Here is a 22,561-nt window from a genome sequence, read left to right as displayed (position 1 = left end):
TGATTTCAGAATATTTCACACCAAACTGTCTTTAAAACATCCACTTATAAAGTAGAGATAAATGAATACCATCACATCGCCTGCAGTTTACTTTGAAGTGTTCACATTTAGCATAGCAGCCAAGTGATCATGACTTTTTCTGGGGGGACAGACAAATAAAAAAATGGTCCTGGAAAATTAAATGAGGTTCTCAGAGCGAGTTCTGGGCTATTTTGCTTTGCCAACCCCAATATAATAACTGTAAAACTATTACAACCTGAGAAGTGTTGGTGTTGGCCTCTTGTCAGAGCAGGGGCAGTAAAACAGCGTCATTTGAGATCGGCTGCTACAGTATGTACTTAAATTTAATTTGTAACTCCATGATTTTGACAAAGACCTGAGCTATCTGTTCGTTGTCCAGCAACCACACCAAAGAGACACACTTGAGAATCGTATGAATTGGTCCCATGCCCGAAGGTTGTAACGCATAATAGTTGACTCTAATTTTCCAGCAGTACAGTATATTATGTTTTGGGCCTGTGTACCAATACAGCCTGATTTAGAATATTTCACAGCTGTAGATTCCCTTGATTCCAGTTGCACATGGTGGAAAATCGCAGACACTTTTATGGAGCTTGTCTAACTGTTAAAGGAAATCCCATTGGGGGTTGTTAATTGTGGGAGGGACACCGCTCAGCATCAGATCACAGTAGGCAAACACCAAACAAACTGTCAAAGTCGCAGAAGGTGTCCAGAGTCAGTCCTGCTTGTTTTATTTAGCTGGGTTCCTTCACTAAACTACTTCTCTACATGTTATGATATATGAGGATCTCCAGCAGAGTGTGAGTAAAACAAATCACAAGCAAGGTAGGAGTCTCTGTTGGAGAATTACTTTTCACCTCTGCTGTGCTGGGGTGAGGCGCTTTCTGCAGGCAGCTGGGAAGCGAGCCAGGAACACTAAAACAGAAGAAATGAGAAGAATTTAATCTCTACAGCAAACAGTAGGACATTAAAGACTGTTTCCTGGGCATGAACAATGATTTCATTTATTCCACAAGATACTTACTTTTAACATGTGAGTTTCTAACCTGGGATGCAAAGGAAAGCTGATGTGCTTCTGTTTGGTTCACATAATTTTAACACTAGCTGTATCACTACGGAGTCACCTGAAATAATTCAACTCAACGTTTTAGGCCACTATGAAAAGACTACAGTGTTCTAGATTTTCATCAATAAATAAAACTCAATAATAATGCTTTATGGAGAAATACATCTTGGTGCTGATGCAGTACCCCTAGAGCTTTCTATAGGTTTCTGTTTCTGTTTATACAGTAACTGCAGTCACATTCCGTTTATAAGGTATCAGAAATCCTCCTCCACCTCCTGCACTCAAGTACAACTCCACCAACTTGTAATAAAGTTACTGCTGTATTGAACAGCATTAGTTATTTACTTAGTATTTCATAATAGCTAGTTACTTTACATAAGTGGACAAATCAGATGAAACGAGTATAAACGATAAAACCATTTAAAACATACATTTTAAGAGATGCCTGTGTCACGTGCAATAAATGCACACTCCCCTGTGCTGTTTGTAGAGGTCAAGTATGTTTATTTACCTCGTCATGAAACGTTCATGACTCAAAGTAACTATCACAGTAGCTGCAGTAAAGCTGTATTACAGTACTGTCACTAGATGGCGACAACGCATCGCCGAACAGGTGTAACATTCTGTTGCCATGGTGATGACGCTGGTCGCTGTAGCACGTCCCTTACAACCACTAACGCATATTCAAACATTCTATGCAGCCCATTATAGTAAAACCTCTCTTAGGTTTTATTTCTTACTGTTTTAATTTAGCCGTAATTATAAATGTTGTTGCTAATCGGCATTAATGGACATTTTCAGCTAATTGGCTTAAACGCGAGATAGATGTTCCCTTGTTTTCCCATAATGCATCGCTTTATTTTGTCTAGTAGCTCAGGGAGATGATAGGAAACTGACACAGCCATCCTCGGCTCTCACCCCAGCAAGGCCGTCCCCTGGTCGCATCACGGACATGCCGCACAAGGACCGCGCATAGCCGGCGTGGCTCATCTTCGCAGCGACACTTTACGGCCTTTTATAATATAGCCGACAGCCGCGTATTTTTAACCCTCAAGGTAAGCCCTCTGCTAAATGTGATTTGTAGCCCTGTTAGCTGGTCGGCTAAGCTAGCTTAATTAAATCCTCATGCGTAGCTGTTACTTCCCTTAAACTGACACAATGTGTCGTTGGGAGACGTTTGCATTTAACTACGTGCTATCTGTGCAAAAGCAGTGACGCAATTAAATTAGCTCACAATTTAATGTTGTATTTCTAGCAAAGCAGGTTCACTTCAATGACAAATTAGGATTCCCTTCATATATGTGTTGTTTTTACCTAAAGAGTAAAGACAGTCGGCCTTAAGGTGACACCTGCTAATATGTTTTCAAACGATGTGATTGAAAAAAAACAGACCTTTTATTTAAAAATGTTGTAATTCGCTGATTCGACGCACGCTGAATTCAAAGAGCAACGTAATTCGCCTTTTTCTATTGGCACATTTCACTTTCTTTTCATCAGGCTTTTATTTCGGTGTGTGATTGTGAAGGGAGTTTAGCATGACGTTTCCCTGTTCAGCGGAGCATAGCACGGGGGCTGGGCTGTTTGCAGTTATGCTAGACTGGGCAGATCCTCCCTGGACAACAGGACATAACACTGGCAGCGGGGGCAGCCTTTGTCGTGATCGTACGGAATGCAGCGGACGCATCCTACGGTGCATCAGGTCATGAAACAACACCGACAGTCAAATGTCTTAAAGTCTTTCCCAGGCACCGATCGCCCTGTCACTGTTTTGTTTGATGAGTAAGGTCGTGTCTTGATTGATCTCGCCGGTGGAACCTCGACAAATAATACGTGTGTGAAGTAATGAGCTTTTGGCAGCTGGTGCAAGGATCAGCAGCGGTTTAAATGTGGGATGTAGCGTCGGGGTGCTGTCCGCAATGCAGGTGCTGAAATTGAAAGTGCCGTGCAAAGTGTCAAGCGTAACACACATACTTATATCCTGTTAAAACCGTAGGCACTGTTTTCTGAATTCAATCTTCAGGTGTACCTCTTTGACAGTAATCGTGATTGTTCCTGACACAGCAACTACATGTTGAAGTTTCTAGAACACAAATCTATAAAAATGGTAACAAGTGAAAATTTGACAGAATATCTGAAATCAGATACGGGCATTTGCAGAACACCTGCACAAGGAAGAGAGCAGTACATGCTGAGTTCTTATTATGGTCGAGGATGGAGGCTACTAGCTTGTGTTTCATGATGCTGCAGTTCATTGATTATTTATGTATGGGGAAACACTTTTTGTGTTTTTTTTTTGGGGGGGGGGGGGGCACAGTGGTGTGCTGTTAATTTCTGCCTGGTAACAATTATTCATTCATTTTCATTTGAATAGTAAATCACCTTCAAACATTACGGTTTGGCTTATCTTACTGACGTTCTGTAGTCCTTTTACACTGTCACCTCCAGATGATGATGAGTTATGGTTTGAAGCTTTCTGAGGTCATGTATTTGCAAATGGAAAATGTACTGTAAGCTATTCTAGGAAAGGGATGGGATGTTTGCAGAGCTGAGTTTACCGGAAGGACTTCACATTACTCATCAATAATAGATTATGTCTTTATCCATTATGACACACCACTGGCTCTGTTTGTGGCTACCAGCCTGTTTTGTGAATATCACACTATTCGCTTTTCCTCCTCAAAAAGGAAGGGACTTACGTGGACAACTTCTTGAGATAAGCAGTGTTTCCAATGAGGTGCCACAAGATGCATTATTCATGCTAGTGAGCTGATGATGTAAGAGTGAGAAGCCCTGGGATGGTTTATTGAAGCGCACTTATGTATGCAAGGAGAGACTCTGCACTCAAGATGGGTGTGTGGCAGGGATCAATGTGCTCTCAACTCCTAGCCCAGCACAGTTGTCTGACAGAGAGTGGAGATGTTGGGACTGAGTGATTGTATCTCTCTTTTCTTCTGTCATGGCTCTGGAGACAAGGACACCCATTGAAGGGAGGAGAGAGGAAGGTGGGGCAAGGCAGAGAAAAGAATGAAGATGCTTGCTGAGATCTGGCAGACTATGCCACACCCAGCGTCATTGTGTCCATCACTGTGTTTGGCCTAGATTTTTGTTTTACGCTTTCTTATTGACCATGTTATGAACATCATCTAGAATATCTTGGAACAGAGAAATGTTGATTCTGACATAAACAAAGAGTGAAGAGAAGCTGTCCTACACCATATGCATGTGATAATTTGCTTCATCTTACTCTGTGCTGAGGAAGAGCATTTCCCCTGGAATCCTAATAGAATTACACTATACAGTATAGATTGGATTAGTGGCCATTAGATTAGTTTTACCTGTCACATGTCTGTTCATTCTCTGTCTAACTTCATTTTAGCTTTTCTATTCCTGTTTAGCTTATTCTTCTATTGTCAAACTGTATACTTGACTCAGCCTTAGAGAGCTAACACACTTATTCTGCACATTAATAACTGCAAATATTCAACAAGCCTTATTACATTATTTAACTACTTTACACTGGATGGATTGTATTGTCAAACAGACAGTCTCAACTGGTTGCAGAGTAAGTCTGTTCATGAGTAAAATAAGGTGAGACCTGATGATCTGTTTCCCAGATGGGATGATTTTTGTTTATAGTTGTTTCTGTCTGCATCTGAAGGTTGCAAGGCAGCTGTGCGTCGAGACATTACCAGACATGGCTTCAGCAAACGTTACACTGGAGAATCAGCTGCAAAGTGCACAGAAAAACCTTCTGTTCCTCCAGCAGGACCATGCTAACACACTGAAGGGGTTACATGCAGAGATCCGCAGATTACAACAGCAATGCACAGGTGAGCGAGTAGCTAAGATTTTTTTTCATGCTACTATGGTAAAAAGGTTAAATAATGTTTTTTGTCTTAAAATAGAGAATCAAATTATAGACATTTGTAATCATGCTATACCCTGTATCTGTCCCTGGGACAGATGTCCATCCCAAATTGATATTCAAGACCAAAAATCTGCAAGATGCTGTGGTGCCACTAATAAATCTTTTAGAGAGTCAGATTTGGTGCTGGAAATGCACATCAAGCTTTAACGCAGTAAGCTGCACTGCAGTGATGCAACACAGCACGACATGTATTGATCATACCGTTGGTAATAGATACGTGCTGCCACGCAGGAAAATCAAGATAGTGGCTCAATATAAAGGAAACAGGTCTGTGTTTGCTTTAGCCTTTATCTTTTCTATGCTTGACTAAGCAGTTATAATATCTAAAATGAAACTGATATTAGTCTTTAAAATGCACTGGACAGCAGTGAAATCATGTTTTTCTCACTGCTGCGTGTGTTGTATGAGCTTATGGTGGTTACCAGCATTTGTGAAATAGACTCTGAGTAACTTTCTCCTTTTGTCACAGACCTGACATACGAGCTCACAATGCGAAGCTCTGACCCATCAGGTAAGCTTCCCTCATACTACATACTGCAGATGCACATTGGGTTTACTGATGGCATCTGATGTCTGATGTGATTAGAAATTATCAAAACTGAATTCTTGCTGAATTAAAATAAACACTCTGCCTGTTTTTTGAAGGTCTTGTCTTAAGAGATGCAGAATTAGGTATTATTTAGTCCACAGTTACATTACTGTAAATAAGGTATTATTAAATTATTATTATTAGCACCTGTTAATAGTATTCATTGTATTATCTTAAAATCAGTTTTTAACTGCACCAGCACACAAACTCCACAAATGTCAAAGATCCAAGTCTGTGTTTTCTGCTCTAATACAGATCTGTGTCAGTGGACAGGTCTGAAAGCACAGGGCTCTGCCTGTGTCCTGGTAACAAAGTCCCACCCAGGAAGCACCGCATTGTGGAGCTCCCTACTGTTGATTAGAGTTCCCACTGCTCATTGCCAGGCGCCCTTCCCCCCCATGTTACCATGGCCATCATGTGGTGTCACAACACTGGCTAACAGAGGCCCAACACCAGTGTCTCCATACTGGTTGTATGTCACTTAAAAGTGTCACGATGATGTAAGCGTTCTCCTGCTGGTGTCTCATATCTGAGCAATACGGTTATGGCCTCCAGTTAGAGGCACTATTGCGTTAGTGAGGGACATCTCTGAGATTGGAGTGCAGAAAATGAGATTATCTGTGACATCCCTAATGCACATTCTGCGTGCTTAATGCAGCTGGACTCACATGCTCCAACTGGGGTTAAAATTTAAAAGCCTTTAAAAAAACAGAAGTGAGTCATGCATGTTAGACAGTGAAAAGCAGGAACTGGTAACAATTTATATACACAATACAAGATTTCATTTTGTGTACTGTATACTATAACTGGGTGGGACGAGGGCGGGTGGGGTCAGCAATAATAAAGAAGAGGAGAGTCAGCGCTATGCTGTTTACAGAGCTGTAACATGAGAGCAGAGCACTCTGCCTGGTGCAGAAGACTCACTCTTTGTCCTGCGTCCTAATCCTTGGTGCCTCCTATTCATGTGTACTTACAGTTGGTATTGAAAAATGCTTGCACACTGTAGGTCAGAGCTGTCCTAACAGTGTTTGTGTTGCACATTCAGACAGTGGTGAGGCCCGATGCAAGGAGCTGCAAAGAAGGTGTGAGGAGCTTGAGGCCCAGCTGAAGAAGAAGGAGGAGGAGAACACAGAGTTGCTCAGGGACCTGGAACAGAAGAATGCGATGATCTCTGTCCTGGAAAACACCATCAAGGAGAGGGAGAAGAAGTACCTGGAGGAGCTGAAGATGAAGAGCCACAAGCTGGCGGTTTTGTCTGGGGAGCTGGAGCAGAGAGCGAGCACCATTGCTTACCTTACCTCACAACTTCACGCCACAAAGAAGAAGTTATTAGCTGGCAGTTCCTCTGAGGCGAGCCCCAACGTCAGTCCCGTCTCCTCATACAAGCCCACGCCTCCGCCGCCCAAGGACAGGCAGCCCGAGACCCCTCGCCGCCGCATGAAGAAGAGCCTGTCCCAGCCTCTCCACCCAGAGTTGACAGAGGTGTACCGGCTCGGCCCAGATGGCAGGCGCGTGGTTCTGCGGGAGACGGTGGACGCCATGCCCGACCCCACGCCGTTCTTGCAGGCTGGAAGAGATTCTCCCGAGCCACAGGTGGTGCGCGAGCGTCCTGCCGTTATCCCCCCCATCGCCTCGGACCGCTCCCCCGCCCCCCCGCTGGGCGCCGTGGCCAGTCCTCGCCACAGCCCCGCACGGGACCGTCAGCACAGGGCTCACGTGGGCGTGGCGCACCGCATCCCACACGGCACACCGCCCCTGGCCCCGCCGCAGGCCGAGCTGGAGACACTGGCCGTGGACCAGGTCAGTGAGGAGAAGGTGGTGCGAAAGCGCTCAGGAGCCGACAGGACAGTGTAACACTGCAATGCTACCATGCACATTAATGCACATACATATCTAATGTATCCACGCTGCACTGGAGCCTGGCACTCGGTGTAGTCTGCTTTTTACGCAACACTGCAATATTGAAAAAAGGACAAAAGTAACATTTTGTCTGTGGTCGCCCTCAAAGACTCGTTTTCCTTCATATACAGTAGTAAAGAACTATTACTAAGCATGCCAAATGTTTCTTATATACAACCCAATCAGAGCTTGTATTATACACAGTCTTTGCTCAAACATTCACTTCAGTCTGTCTTATATGGTGCACACGACAAACTCTCAGCCAAATATCTGCATCAGTGCCTGCTCGACCCGTTCAACCATTCGCAAGCTGTGTAGTGTAGTCAAGGCTTCTAGCTACCGTACCTTCACATATCACTGTCTGCTTCACATCAACGACACTCCCGACATATCAGTAAACGATATGCCAAAATGTCTGCAGCTGCTTAGGCTAGAGTTCAAATTATTAAACTAATATTCCATGAATGTCTCATATCTTCTAGTGATATCAGCATAATAACGTTACTGTAGGTTCAAGGTGCATAATGTGCAATTGAATCCTGCTGGCTATCGAGGTGACAGAGCCACAATTTCATGCATCTTTTGTTTGAATGCAGTATGAAGTAAGGATGAAATAGCGTGTACGTGCGTTCCAGAGAGGATCGCTGAGGCCAATGAGAGACTTGTGCTTTAGCTTAAATACCCACTGATGTTATTTGTAATACAAGGGCATTTTTGAAAACGCTCCCCTCAAGGGATTTTGTGGTGTCATTAACTGTACTTTGTAAAGCCTGCACATTTGTAAGGAATTCTTTTTAATTTATTGTTTAATAGAAAACACAGAAACAGCTTGACAGTAATTCCAGCACCACGGACATGCCAGTGATTTTATCCACTCAGTATTCTGCTTTTCACATGGGCATCGCCTGTACACACTTCAATAAAGCAATGCTGTTTTCTTTGGATGTTGTTTTTTTTTATACATAGTGTAGGAACGAAATGACAAGAAAATGACAGCTGTGTGTGTGTGTGTGTGTGTGTGTGTGTGTGTGTGTGTGTGTGTGTGTGTGTGTGTGTGTGTGTGTGTGTGTGCGCGCGCGTGCGCGTGCGCGTGCGTGTGTGTGTGTAAACAAGGTGGGGTGCTTATTCGCACTGTGGTCCACAGCATGAATTCTGAAGCTTTGTCCATCATTTGGTGGTTTGGTAACGACTACTGTCCATGGGGTTGGCGATACTGTGTCAGGGTACCAGACGAACAGTAAACTAAAGGCCGAACCAGGGGAAGTGGCACCATTGTGTCCTGTGTTAATAAAGCGTAAACACATGAAGTGACCATAGAGCTACATATGCACGTAGTTCATCCAGTCAGCCACTAGGTGGCTGACTGGATGAACATTGGGTTAGCTCAATGAAGGTACAGTAATAAACAACTACTTCCCCATTACCCAGGGGAATGTGCTAAGAAATATACCAGTACCATAGTTAACAGTCCAACACTCCTCCATACTCTGTTTAGTGATATTTAAATAAACTATTTTTTTTCCTGCTGTAGACTTAAAACACGTCACGTCTCCCTGACTTGAGGTGTGGTGCCCTCATGAATAATGTAAACTACAGCTTTTTCCACTGTGACATTAAAAGATAAATACCACTGCAAGCAAGTGATTAAAATAAAACTTTATTTTTTATAAATATGAAATTGAACTCGCTTCAGGTTAGCATCTTCCTCAATAGGCATGTTGTGGTAACACTACAGTAAATATGGTTGCAAGGAGTCATTTGTCATAATATTCTGATTAACTTTTTATATTTACAGCTCAGAAGGCCACGTTAGACTTTACAGGACTAGCAATGTCAGACATTTACAACAAATCAAAGACACTTCTCTTTACCGTCTCTTAAAATTCCCATTTATATTTCATTTATTTTCAATTTTTTGTGACGAAGCAGATCTGAAAATATTCAAAAGTACTTAATAGCTTTTATGAAAGAAAAATATATTTAAAAGTACTTATTGGCATGCTTCCAAAGTAAAGGTATTTTAATTCTTATCAAATAAGATGTGTCTTTTTTCATCTACACATTTTAAAACACCTCCAGACATATTTTAGCTATTCCTAATTTAATATATAGGGTTTGTTTTACTCCCATGGCTCATTTCTTAGGAGACACAATTAGTGTTGATATGTTGATACAGGAAACTTGCCGCGTCATCACTGTGCAGGCTCTAATCTCCTGCCTGGAGATGTCGCCTTCTTCTGACGGGAGCCTGTGAGGACAGACAGATGCCCATGTGTTACTTTAAACATTTATATTACAATACAATAGAGGAAAAAGTACTTAAGAAACTTTATGTGCAAACCAATATCTGTCAGAGTCAACTGACTCAATTCTTCCTCCAGCTCCTCTGTGGTAGCATGCGAGTGGCTGTGAGGCACGACAGGCAGAGCACTGGGGAGGTCCCTGCCTGGAACCTGAGGTAAACCTGAGACTGAATCTGGCTTTGACTCTTCCAACAAAGACCTCAGTTCTTCCTCCAGCTCATCGATGTCTTCATCTACAAAAAATGATAAATGTAACTGTGACTGATGTAGACATCCAGTATACAACATATGAAGGGTAAAACATTGACAGAAGGACATACCTCCCCTGGTCACGCCACTAGATATAGTTTGGTTCACCTCATCCTGAGTATCACATAACTGTTAAACGACAAGAACAGGAACAACCATCAAAACACTTAAGATTAAAATAGAACTTAAAAAAGTTACTCATGCTTGAATTTCAAGAGCTACCTCCTGGATTTGATCCACGAGGCTCTCTGCGCGTTCCACAGTCACATCCTTCAGAGACAGCCTCAGTGCCGACACGCCGGCCTGGTACGCTTGCATGACCTGCACGCGTGTTGGGCAGACGCCTTAAGTACAGACAACACACAGCTACACACAGTGTTGTTCTGCGCCTTACCATCTTATCCGTCTGCGACTGGGCTATTCTGTCCAGGATGGCTCTGATGGACTCCAGTTGGACAAACAAGTTGTCTGCTCTCTTTTCTGCCCTCTTGCAGCCTCTCAAACACCTCAGGGCCTTTGGGACAGACAATGAAGAATGGAACAAAATCAAGAAAGGTCAAGTTGTAAAGTGTTCGTTTACAGGTGAACATAAGCAGTAACCTGTGATTTCTTCCCCTCCCGCAGCAGGATTCTTGCTTCAGCTTTGCACCTGCACAAAGTACATTTTATTTGCAGTACACTACACGAAACCCTTGATACTGCTTAATACTGGACCAGATCCTTTATATGTTAAATATCCTCATAGTTACAACTTTACAAATACTGTAAATCAATACTACACAATACATGTAAAGTTCATGTTTAAGCCAACATACTTGTCAGCCTCCAGCCCCAGTTTCTCCACTCGCTCTCCCAGTAGTTTCTCACTACGCTGCAGATGGTAGATTCCGACATCCACCTCACTGACGGGAGAGACCCGGTCCTGCCCAGGCTGGCAAAACTTCACTATCTGTACAGGCAACACGAGACAGCGCCTTTAGATTGAAAAGTCAGCCGTTTAATAAATTGCTGGCTGGTCGTCGTTCACCTTCTCCCCTTCGTGCAATGCAACCACCACTTGTTTGTTCCTCTGCAGCTGCAGGAGAGCCATGCACAGCGTGCTCTCGTCCATACAGACGTCAGAGCTGAGGGTACAGAGTTCTTGAAGAGACACGACGGAGCGGCTCGCGAATTCACTGCCCCGGTAGACCCTGAGTAATTCTGTGGCTTTCTCCTGGAAAACATAACAGTTTATTTTAGGAAATGTTGTCATACAGTATCTTCAACATCACTGCATCACAAGTGTCACTACGGTATTTAAGCTTAAAGCATCTTTGACAGTCAGACAAGGATCATCAGTACCATCAAACTGTTATAATTTCAGTGAGGTGCACCAGGTCAGAGAACTATTAGCTACATCACATTAAAGTATTGTATAAAGCCCTAATAAATGATATAGCCACGTAAGGAGTAATGCAGATCAGTTATAATGTGGTGAGCTGACTCTGACAAACCTTTACTAGTTCGATGACAACAAAGGACTCCTGCAGAGGCACCCGGCTGCTTCCCAGCAGAGTGGAGAAGGTCCACTTCAGCGGCTTCACCAGCAGCAGGCCCACACCCCACGACAGCCAGCCGCAGTCCACGCTGGCTGCAAACTCAGACTCCCTCTGGATCTTCCCACCTCTGACACAAGGTAAAGGAGGACACGTGTGAGGCAGACAGGGACGTCCAGCGGCGTCTGAGCTCGCCCACTAGCAGCTACGGTACCTGGCCATGGACTGGATGACGGTCGCCAGGCCCAGCGGTGATTTCTCCTTCCTCCTGAACGTCTGACTGAGCTCCTGCAGGCTGACGCATACCGTCCCGCGGTCCCGACACGTCTTAACGATCAGAGCCGTCCAGAAGTCCATCTTGCTGTCCCAGTCCGTGGTGTTGACATCTCGGTTCTCCTTGAAGTCGGAGAATAGGAAGTTCATGCGGTCGTCATCCTCCCACTCGGTCGCCAGAGTCATGTCGGTGGAGCGAGACACCTGATCTAGAGCAGGCAAAGCGTCAGGACAGCTAGGTCCGCGAGCCCACGCAAAGTTAGCTAGCTAGCAGCAACCGCCTCCAGCCTCCGACTCTCAGCAGGAACTATCACCGCCCGAAAAGCTCACATACCGTCACCGAGCAGTGGCGTTCGCTCACATGTCCCTGGCATCTCTCACAAAAGAACTGTTTTACACTATTTCAATGATATGTGACTACCCCGAGCTGAGACGGAGTCTGTCAACAACTATCGCCTGCAGGTGGTCATAATTCAGAATCGCACGAAAGGCGGTGTTAGACGATTCAATGGTGTCGATGCGTTGTCCCCGCCCGGGCGAATACTTTAAACGACACAACAAGCGCACCTAAAACTCGTCTCACAGATATCACGTTTGCGTCCTAAATACGCATCTGACCGACATACGCTTTTTTGCCATTATGCGCAGCGTAGTCGCAGTTACACTACTGGTTATTTTACATTTACTAGATTCACAAAACACAGGCCCTTGGGGCTATACGCAGGATTTAATTACTGTATACTCCCTCCCATCCACCATTCCTTGTGCAAATCTATACATCAACCATTAAATACAGTTTGTGACTGTACATAAAAATATAGAATTGCATCAGAACAGTTTTACCTAGAGATACATTCCTCTGATATTTTCACCTCTTTCAGTCGTGGTGACATTTGGAATTTGGCACAATCCAAAAAAACAAACAAACTAGAACATCCAGGAATATACCTCAAAAACTAGAAAATAAACAAAGCAGGTTCACATTATCAAGTCATTCTGTGGAGTTTTGTTTAGTTTGCTCACGTCTCAGGTCAGCACAGACGTGACACCGTTGTTACTGCAAGAACAACCAACATCCAACACAGATTTAAAGTGTCTCATATATAGAAAGGCAAAACAATAAAAAATGTAAAGTATTGCAGTGCAAAATATTGCTCATTTTACACAGTTATTAGTTACATATAGTCTCATGCAAAATACTATTTAGATTAATGGCACTGTGTAACTTGTGTAACTAGGTTTTACACTGTTAATTCGTCCACAAAATATTCAGTAGATTCACATGCACAGCATTTTAGTAAAGTACAATATACAGTATAATACATTCAAATCATAACTGGCTTAAGTGGAGACATATATTTTGGTGACTCGGTTGGCATGTTACTAACGCTGTGTATTATCACCTAATTAATTTCAGATGTTAAGGGACAGTGCATAAAAATATATTAATGATTTATTTATGTACGATCAACAGATCTAGTTAAGTTGCTGAGCATCTTGCAGTCTTCACTCATTTGGCACGTGCAGAGACCGCCTCCCTCCGTCCGATGTGACTACTTGGCACTGAGATCCACCACCAGGTGCTGATAGGCCAGGGTGTTGCCCTTGAAGCTCGCGGCCAGCAGAATGTCCTTGTTGTCGACGGACACCAAGCTGAAGGCTCTCGGGGCCCTGGTGTTGAGCTCCTGGAAGGGCTGCAGGCGCTGAGTGAGGTCGTCCCAGAGGTAAACCCTGGAGAAGGAGAAATCGCTTCCCAGGATGAGGTACTGGCGCAGGCCCACTGTGAAAGGGTACACGGCCATGGAGCCCCGGGAGGGGAGCGTCTGGATCTCCACGAAGCGCTGGCCCTCCCAGCGGAGGATCTTGGAATCGCCGATGAAGCGCGTGAGGCAGAGGTAAAGAGCCTTCCTCACCCAGAAGTGCTTCACCATCTGCACGTCGGCCAGCTCTGTGATCTGCGAGGAGAAGGTGAACTGCTTCTGGCTGCGGTTCCACTGGTAGACCACCGGCGGCTGAGAGGCGCTGGAGAGGATCAGGTGAGGCTTCCCCACAACGTCGATGAACTCCACGTGCGTGTCCCGGTGCCAGGGATGCAGGGACTGGTGCGAGTAAAAGCCGTTGCTGTTCCAGCGGTAAATGCTGGTGGAGCCAGCCTTGGAGCTGTCGGCTACTACGAAGTACCACTCCCCATCCAGCTGGAAGGTCTCCACGAAGTTAGGCTTTCTCACTCGAGTGGTGTCTATGTCCTGGATCTTTACAAAACGTTGGGGGTCTTCTTCCCATCTGTGGCAGCGGAGAGGTTGTCATGAATGGAAATGTACAAATAGAGTTGCAGTTTTTTTTGTAGCACACGACACAAAACCCAAAGGCTATTTTCTGATTCTTGACACAGATCAATACTGGATCAGATCTTTTACCAAGTAAATATCCTCAAAATTACAACATTAGAAACCTTTCCTAAATTACTGTTCACTCAATACTACACAATAAATGTTCATGTTTCAGCCAACAATGAAAGGAAATGTACAAATACAGCCAGTAGCTACTGTATGTAGAACCAAAACCAGCACCTGCTTCAGTCCAAAGGCTTTAGAAATAGAAAATAGAACCATGTTTTGAACAGCTGATGGTCTCTGCTTGCAAAATTCAATTAGTCTCACTTGTAAATATGAGATCCACCAAAGAGCTGAGCCACAACCATGTAGAGTGTGTTGTTTATCACCACCGGTTTGCAGTACACGGCCGAACGGGCTGCACAAATATATGGACAGAAATATGAGAATTCATTTTCTCTGTTATCACGAATGGTCTTACTTTGTGCTTTTATAGACTACAACTTACAAGTAATGTTGTGAAACCTCCGGAAGACCATCTCTACGTGGTCCCACACGTACAGGGTGCAGAAACCTGAGTCCGGCTGAGCAAAGGCAACAAACTGATCTCCGTTGAATTCATAGGACTCCACTGACACGGAGTGGAACGGGAAGGTTTCATACACAGCAAAATCTAGAGGGAAACAAGCGCAGTGACAGGTTTAGAAACCAAAAAGTAAGAGAGCTGATGGACGTACAACGAGCAGAATGGGGCTTAAAGTGAAACCTGCACTGATGCAGTTGAAGTCTCGCGGCGCCAGCTCGTGGATCCTGCGTCCCTGGAACTCAAAGGGACTGGCGCAGTAGATGGTGGGGACGGAGGTGTTGGTCTTCTCCATCCAGTCCACCAGCCACTTGATCTTACAGTCACAGCGGAAGGAGTTCCCGCGCAGGTCTCTGAGCAGCAGGTTCAGAAGCAGAGAGGACGCGTCAGCTCAAGTATGAAGTGTCCGAACACTAACCCACAGAACCCGCTCCTCGGGGGGAACCGCGGGTCAGCAGGGTGTTGCGTGGAATCGAACCGAGGGGTCGAGAAGCGGCAGTCGACTCAGAGAAAGGTGCACTTACAAATCCGTGAGGATGTCCAGATGTTTGAAGAGATCTCTCGGCAGCTGCTGCAGGTTATTGTTCGAGAGCGACCTAAAAAAAAAACAAATCAAAACAGGCATCGTTACATCTCAGTTATAGGTCTGTGATCCCAAAAGGGGCTGTCCTGGTCTTTGTGGCTCATGGGGACACTTACAGATGGGTCAGGGACTTGAGACCTCTGAAGGTGAACTTTGAAAGCGCCTGGATGTCGTTGTTTTCAATGAACCTGGGAAGAGGACAAACCAGTGATGAAGCTCCCTTTAGTCAGAGTCTCTTCCAGAAAATAGTAATGATTTAGGAAGTTAACAAAAGAATCTGTGACAAGCATGCATAATTCATGAGCATGATTTCCATCTTCTCTTTATGCTAATCTCACCTTTTGGTTATTTGTGCTAATCACACTTTTTGTCTTTTTCATAACAGGCTCTTATCGTTGCTGTTATTAATGGGACATGAAGGAGGCACCGAGTGCGGCGGCTGCTGCCGCCAGCGTTATCTGCTCCCGTCCCGTCTCGTGTTTGGGTTATTGATCGCCGAGGACGCGCAGCAATGTGCCGAAGACGTCCCTTTATTAACATTCACAGCAGGCGGTGACGACAGCAGCAGCCGGGATGCAGAGGAGGCCGACGGCCCCGGCTGCAGCCCGAGGCCCGGCTGAGCGCGTGAAGCCATCAGCTAACTACCTTCTGGCCCATCGATGCATCGAATAGCATATTCAGCTCGATCACACTTCAGAGGCAGCTCGCCTGCTGTCGTGGGAGGATTTATTTTCAGCTCTGCTTTTGGCATTCGTTCAGCTACTGCAGAGTCCAAGTCTGACCGTGCTGCTTTAAAGCCAGGCGTTATTCACTTCAGGGATAATTAACCCGCCCCCAGCTACGATGCTTCGGGCTTTGAATTGAAATGAGTTCAACACAACACAACACAACACAACACAACACAACACAACACAACACACGAGGAACTCACAGGTACTGAAGGTGAGACAGACCAGCGAAGGCATCATCAGCTATTGTAGTGAATGTATTGGAGTTTAGGAGCCTGTGGAAACAAAAAAAACAACGTTCAAATCCTCCACTGAAGCGAGGAGGATACGTCACAACGGCGGCTCTGAGGAGAAGCGGCCCTTTGTCTGCCTCAGTAGAACTGAAGGGAGTCTGTCGCGGGCGATGACACTGATACAGAGCCACTTCACCCTCATTACTGCTATGTCACCACTGCTTTAAATGAGCATTCATCTGCAGCAGCTGAAGTCCGGCTGCAGCTCAGCGTCGCACACCTGCATTAGAGTGTGTGTTGAGTGGGAGCGGTGAGGTTGCATGTGGTGGGTCGGGGGAAACTCACAGGAACTGCAGCAGGTGAAGGTGCGAGAAGGCCCCCTCTGGGATCGTAGTGAAGCCCGTGTTCACCATCGTCCTGTTCAGACAAACAACATAGTGATGGTGCAGACTGTTCAGGTCACAGTGATACCATGCAAACGTGAGCATGCATTGGAGTTTCACAGAGGGCTAAATGCTTCACACTCGACTAGGCCACACACTTTCTTCTTATCTGTTGCAAAATGAGGGCACCTCCACCGGCCTCAGCTGTAAAACTCCTCTAACTCACTATTAAAGCCAAGGAGAGCGATGGGAAAGACGTGTCAGATGAAAGGGAGCACCTCGTGACCTCAGGCAAAACTGAATCGAGCCTGAACACCTCGCTGCTTGTACATTAACGACGGAGCGTGCGCCTTCAAGAATAAATCAGTCTCACAGGAGCAGCAGATTCTCAGCAAACTGATAGGCTGCCTATTGTTAGTATTGCTCCCTGGAGCTTGACCGGATTGTGCTGCTGTGCTACTGTGCAGTAAAGAGACATCATTATTAATACTAGCGTTATGTAACATTGGCTGCTATACATGTCTGCAAATGCAGAGACGCACAAAGGAAGCATCAGCAGGAGACAGTATCTTATTTGTTTTAATGACTGGATCTTATGCATCATTACATAATGAAGGGTGACATCAGTGATGAAGCCATCTGTACCAGTCTGCACGCTGCTGTTCAGGCAGCCTCGGGAAAAAAAAGAAGCTTGTCTGGTGAATTTTGGACTCACAGAGAGATGATCCCCGGGGGGAAGCTCTTGGGGATCGCCTTGGTGTCCACGCAGAAGGCACTGTCTTTGGTGCAGGAGCACGTCGCGGGGCAGCGGGGGACCTTGGGGGCCCTCCTGGCGTCGGATTCCCTCGGCAGCCACAGACACAGGCACACGAGCAGCGCGCACGCCATCCGCCCCGGCCCGAGCGCCGGCGTCCCTGGACGGGAGGCGCCGGGAGCCATGCGGGTGGGCTTCATGAAGTCTGTCCTCAGAGGCTCGGTGAGAGGCGACGTCCAGCTCGCCTGAGACCCCCAGCGCTTGTGATGGAGCTGAGGACGGGGACGGCGTGAGACGCAGAGGATGGGTGACAGAGATAGGAAGGGAGGGAGGGAGAGAGGGAGGCAGGGAGGAGGGGGAGAAAGTCCTGTGTGGCTTCGGTGGGTGTGGGTGTGGGTGTGGGTGCTCTGCAGCCTCCCCCGGATCTGCTGCCAGCGCGCACGCCGCAGGAGTGACGAGCAGCACCACCTCCGCCACACTTGGACCTGTCGGCTGACGATGAATTATTGACCAGCAGCAGCAGCAGCATCGGCGGCGGCAGCAGCAGCGGCAGGAAGCGGAGCAGTGAGGGAGAAGCGTTCGTATCCGTGACGACGCTGCCCCGAGCTGTGTGATGAGAGCAGACGTGGAAGCATGAGGGATGTAGGGAAAACATGTGTGCATGTAGAAGCATGTGTGGGTGGGACCGTTCTACCAGCAACGAGGTAGGCAGGCAGGCGAGCAGAAATAAAAACATATACACCCTGGTGATGAAGTCAGCATAAAGGCACAGTTTTATTTATTTAAAAACAAACATTTGTGGATTCAAACGTGCATTTTACAAATATTACACTGACATCTGAAATCTTTATCAATACATGTACAGCTCGGGGTGATGGTTTGAAATATAAGTTTTAAATTTGAAATACATACAATATAATACATTCCACCATATATAAATAATATATATAAACCAAATGTCAGATCCTATAAAACACATGCAAACTTTGACCATTGTGTTAGTTTCTATGACAAACTACTATAAAACGTTTGTCTTTGTATATTTGTTTAATAGTTTATATTGAGTTAACTCAGTTTAAATACATTCAAATAAATATCCCAGACTTAGTTTGAGAGAAAAAAATGTTGCTCACACAGTAACAACAGCAAGTGAACAAAAGCAACACTGAAAACTATTCTGCCTAGCAACTGTAGGTTCTACCTACAGACACCAGAGGGCGCTGTTGGCCGTCAAATAGAAGGCGTAGCGGCCGAGGCCTGTGCAGAACGTGGCCGAGCGTCACGTCAGAGCCACAGCCCCGGTGCCAGGCGTCACCAGCCTCCCCGCACAAGGACTCTGTTGTCAGAGCGCAGCAACAGACTGTCCGTCCCGGTCTCAGCGCGTTGCGTCCAGCTCACACTGGCAAACAGAGAAGACTTCTGGAGAAACTTTGATGTTTACCACTGAAGCACAAGAACACAAATATTTCCATAAGCTTCCGATTAAATCAGTTTCTAATTTGTGGGTGGTGTCCTCTGGTGCCTTATCTTCCATTCTTTAGTTCTTTGCTCCAGCGTTGTGTGTGTGTGTGTGTGTGTGTGTGTGTGTGTGTGTGTGTGTGTGTGTGTGTGTGTGTGTGTCTTAATGCCTGACTTTCCTCCTTGCTGAGCTCCACCCGATCTGAACCTCCGGTGGGAACCGGCATAATTGCATGGCACAGACAAGTGAGCATGAAAGAGCAGCTGGAGACCCGAACATGCCTCGTGGATGGGAAATGAATGCTGCAAGTAATCCGCACATTCTTCTCCACACATAAACAAGCCAGTAACAACAAAGTGGGCTTGGTTCGGTCTTTACATGTCGCAACAACTCACAACCTTTGGCTCCCGTTGAGTTGTTCCGCTCCTGGCTCCTTTAAATATGAAGCTACAGTCGTTACACCAGGCTTCAATCATTAATAGAACATCAACTTTTTTTACTGCAAATTCTACAGAAGCCACGCCGACCGGAACGACACCAGCCGCAGTTCTACCTCAGGGCTCCGGAGGCAACACGACAACATTCATCTGCTGCACCGCGCTTTAATAACTACGTGCCATCGTGTGACAGCGCAAAACAGGTCCCACTTCATGTGGGAGAAACAGGACGCTGCCCTCGAAGAGATGCGCGGCAGGAAACGCGGCAGGTCTGGTCCTGTTCGCCGAACGTGCGGCGAAACATTCTTCATGTCATTATAAGAAGGTCACGCATCTACCGCCGTTAGTTGCTATGTAATTATCCGATTCATAAACTACCTTTAAACCAGGCATGAGAGCGTTGCTTTATTCTACTATTTATTTAAATGCATTCGTGCAAAAATAACGCTTGTGGAGCGCGTCTCTGCGGCGTCTGCGCGTTAACAGCCGTGTCTCCGGAGCGGCCTTGTTTCCTATCAGTTATAATGAAGATTTAAAAAAAGAGAGAGAGAGAGTTCAGCCGAGTCCCCGCTCACGCAGGGAGCTGAGTGGAGGGGGGGGGGCGCTTGGCCCGTCTCCTTCACCAGCCTTTCAAGGTCTGACCGCGTCCTCCGCCGTTTGGCTCGGCTGTAGTTTCCAGTGGGAGCTCCACGCCTCTTCCTCCGCTCCCAGTGCTCGCTGGACAGCGTTACACGTGAGTCACAGCCTCTGACTCGGTTTCAAACCCACATCCTATTCCGATCGCGGGCCGAGGAGCCAAGGCGGACGTCTCGGGCTGGTTCCGTTCGAGTTGCGTTTGCACAGTGAGGCCCTTTGCGCGCACAGGACGCTAAATGTAGTGTGTCTCACCTCAGAGCTGTCAGGGGAAAATCCCAGCTCGGGGCTACGCTCTTCACACAGGTCTCACCGAGGTGGAGAGATTTCACTCAAACGTGCGCAAACACGTCGTGCCTTTTTTTTGCGCCGTTTCGGTCTGCAGCTGCGGCTCGGGCGATTTTCTTGATTTTGCGTGTCTCCCGCAAATCCAGCGCCCGATGCTGTAGATGCCAGTAACCGAGCCGCCAAAGCCCGAGGCCAGGCTGACGTCGCACGTCCTCCCCGGTGAGCCGGGAGACACCGGGGGAGAACCCACGCGTGACCGAGAAATTTAATAAGGCGTTTGTCGCCTTTGACGAGCCGGGGTTTAACGAGGAGGCGCGGGGGGGGGGGCAAACGAGTCGATGAAATTCACGTCGATTTAATACCCGACAATAAATGCTGAGCCCCGTGGGCACGTCTGTTAACCTGTTACCTGAAGCCTGTAAATGAAACTACTGGTTCGGATTTCATATCGAACCGTGCCAAGAAAACAACCATCCCGACCCCCCCCCCCCCTCCGTCACTGGAAGGTATGTCAGCCAATCTCATCCTCGGCCCAATTCAATTAAAGAGAGTACAAAGACATATGGCTCAGGGGCGAGTGATATGATTAGAGTCCTGTGTGCAGTGACGCTGCGCCTTTGATTCATCCCAGCTCTTATCTGGTCTCTAAGAGAAGCGGGCGTTCGGGCTGAAGCAGCGGCCGCTGAGGGCGGCTGCGGCATCCGCACGAGGCCTCGGAGGAGCCCTGAGCTGCGGCGTCGCACCCAGCAGCGCACGCTGTCATTATCCTCACACTGTCACAAAACACACAACACGTCTTATTTTTATTTTTAAACCTCTGATATTTCGAGGATTCCTCTAACGCGTCTCTCCTGCTGCCTTTCATTCAGCACAATGCATCGGAGCAACTGCCCCCCCCCCCCAATAAAAGACAGGCGATACGCCTCCCGGGACGAGGACGTTCCGAAGGAATGCGCGTGCAGGTGATCCGCGGAGAAAGGCCCGGCGCACCAGTTGATCCCTGCCTGATAAAGGCCCTGACAGACCCAGATTGTGTGTCTCAGCCTGGAGGAGGTGTCCGTGTCTCATTCCTGCGCGGAAGAAAGTCGATCCGGTGGGAAAGGGGCGTGGCCGCGCCCGTAGGCGTCGCTCGTTTTTTGTGCGGCCGCCAACGCGCGCCTCGTCAGACAGACACCGCGGCCCCTCGCCCCGCCGCGCCGCGAGCTGGAAACCAAACAAACACCCTCACCCATCTCATTTACCTCACCCATCTCATTTACCTCGCCACACCCACGCCTCCAGACACCATAAATACTCTGTCCACAAACCCGGCCGCGCACACATTACTGGCGAGTGATCATTAGTATTCTTTTGTTTAGTTTGTAGCCAGCAAGACTATGAAGTCAGAGGTGGGGAGGTCACAGAGACGACCTTGAACTCATCACTCAACCGGAACACTCTAAAGGCAAATATTCAATAATTGAAGCTGGTTTGAAGGTGGGTCAGGCACAAGGACATCTCAGCACATCCGAGTCCAAAAGTGACGGAATCACTGGCCTCGACCCAAACAAATGAAGTGGCAGACGCAAATGCAAGAAACTAATAATTAACACGAGCCGCCGCTCACGCTCATTCCTGCATAATTACTGTGAGCTACACAACTGGGCCTTTATAACCGCGGAGCTGATGCAGTGAATGCAGGCTCAGCCACGTACGCGTCCGCTCGTGCGTCATGTGGACGACGGGAGGAGAGGACTTAAACGCAGCAGAGACGGGCCGTGAGTGACGGGCCGTGGCCCGCGCTCACCCCCGCTGTCACGCCTGTCACACGGACGCGTCCCCGGGCCCCAGCGCGGAGCCGCCCGCGCAGCCCGACGCGTCAGGAAGCAGGGGAGCGCGGCGGAGACGGGGACCCGGGCCGCACGCCGCCGCTCCGCAGCCGCCATTAAACGCATCACAGTTTGTTGGGATAAAAATACGTCCCCAAGAATGAACTACACCCAAAGCCACAGCGGCCGCATTTAGACGCCGAACATCTGGTCAACATTTTAACCATTGTGAAGGAGGGTGGGGAATCTGTCAGCGCCAGCAAACAACAGAAAATTTAAATTCCTCCCGGGTTATGAAATCAACAGTGTACCGTGCGCTGGACCCAGGCCCGTCTCTGCTGCGGTTGCCCACAGTCGATGTGTGCGGTTACAGAGGAATGCAGGACTGAAGACCTGTCTCCTTCACCTTGCACATGGACGCTGGCCAGGATGTTATTCTCAAGTTCTGCTCTCGTCACCCCCCATTCTGTGTCTCA

At 47.1% G+C, this 22,561-nt stretch overlaps 3 protein-coding genes across 5 annotated transcripts; 1 reads left to right on the top strand and 2 right to left on the bottom strand.

The window, feature by feature from the left end:
- The first annotated feature begins 2,007 nt into the window (after positions 1-2,007).
- On the top strand, positions 2,008-8,445 carry ccdc92 (coiled-coil domain containing 92). Of its 2 annotated transcripts, none has more exons than XM_029163749.3 (4): positions 2,008-2,142; positions 4,746-4,917; positions 5,485-5,526; positions 6,650-8,445. In XM_029163749.3, the coding sequence occupies exons 2-4, from the start codon at positions 4,782-4,784 to the stop codon at positions 7,456-7,458; spliced, it is 987 nt and encodes a 328-aa protein (XP_029019582.1). In that variant the 5' UTR covers positions 2,008-2,142; positions 4,746-4,781; the 3' UTR covers positions 7,459-8,445. The 2 variants fall into 2 exon arrangements, with proteins under 2 accessions (XP_029019582.1, XP_040928375.1); XM_041072441.2 differs by lacking the exon at positions 2,008-2,142 and adding an exon at positions 3,431-4,089.
- A 699-nt stretch (positions 8,446-9,144) lies between these two features.
- On the bottom strand, positions 9,145-12,354 carry chmp7 (charged multivesicular body protein 7). Of its 2 annotated transcripts, none has more exons than XM_029161334.3 (11): positions 12,198-12,354; positions 11,805-12,072; positions 11,549-11,720; positions 11,083-11,268; positions 10,871-11,004; positions 10,656-10,704; positions 10,450-10,569; positions 10,278-10,376; positions 10,127-10,184; positions 9,869-10,039; positions 9,145-9,751 (listed from the first exon to the last, which is right to left on the bottom strand). In XM_029161334.3, the coding sequence occupies exons 1-11, from the start codon at positions 12,235-12,237 to the stop codon at positions 9,696-9,698; spliced, it is 1,353 nt and encodes a 450-aa protein (XP_029017167.1). In that variant the 5' UTR covers positions 12,238-12,354; the 3' UTR covers positions 9,145-9,695. The 2 variants fall into 2 exon arrangements, with proteins under 2 accessions (XP_029017167.1, XP_029017166.1); XM_029161333.3 differs by having other exon boundaries at positions 9,845-10,039; positions 12,198-12,352.
- A 217-nt stretch (positions 12,355-12,571) lies between these two features.
- lgi3 (leucine-rich repeat LGI family, member 3) lies at positions 12,572-18,083 on the bottom strand. The gene is made up of 9 exons (XM_029161332.3): positions 17,422-18,083; positions 16,669-16,740; positions 16,294-16,365; positions 15,479-15,550; positions 15,304-15,375; positions 14,963-15,132; positions 14,705-14,869; positions 14,524-14,614; positions 12,572-14,146 (listed from the first exon to the last, which is right to left on the bottom strand). The coding sequence occupies exons 1-9, from the start codon at positions 17,658-17,660 to the stop codon at positions 13,417-13,419; spliced, it is 1,683 nt and encodes a 560-aa protein (XP_029017165.1). The 5' UTR covers positions 17,661-18,083; the 3' UTR covers positions 12,572-13,416.
- Between the last annotated feature and the right edge of the window lie 4,478 nt (positions 18,084-22,561).

The sequence above is a fragment of the Betta splendens genome, chromosome 9 (genome assembly GCF_900634795.4).
Source record: "Betta splendens chromosome 9, fBetSpl5.4, whole genome shotgun sequence".
In the NCBI taxonomy this organism is placed as follows: Eukaryota; Metazoa; Chordata; class Actinopteri; order Anabantiformes; family Osphronemidae; genus Betta; species Betta splendens.
This window is presented reverse-complemented; position numbering and strand designations above follow the sequence as displayed.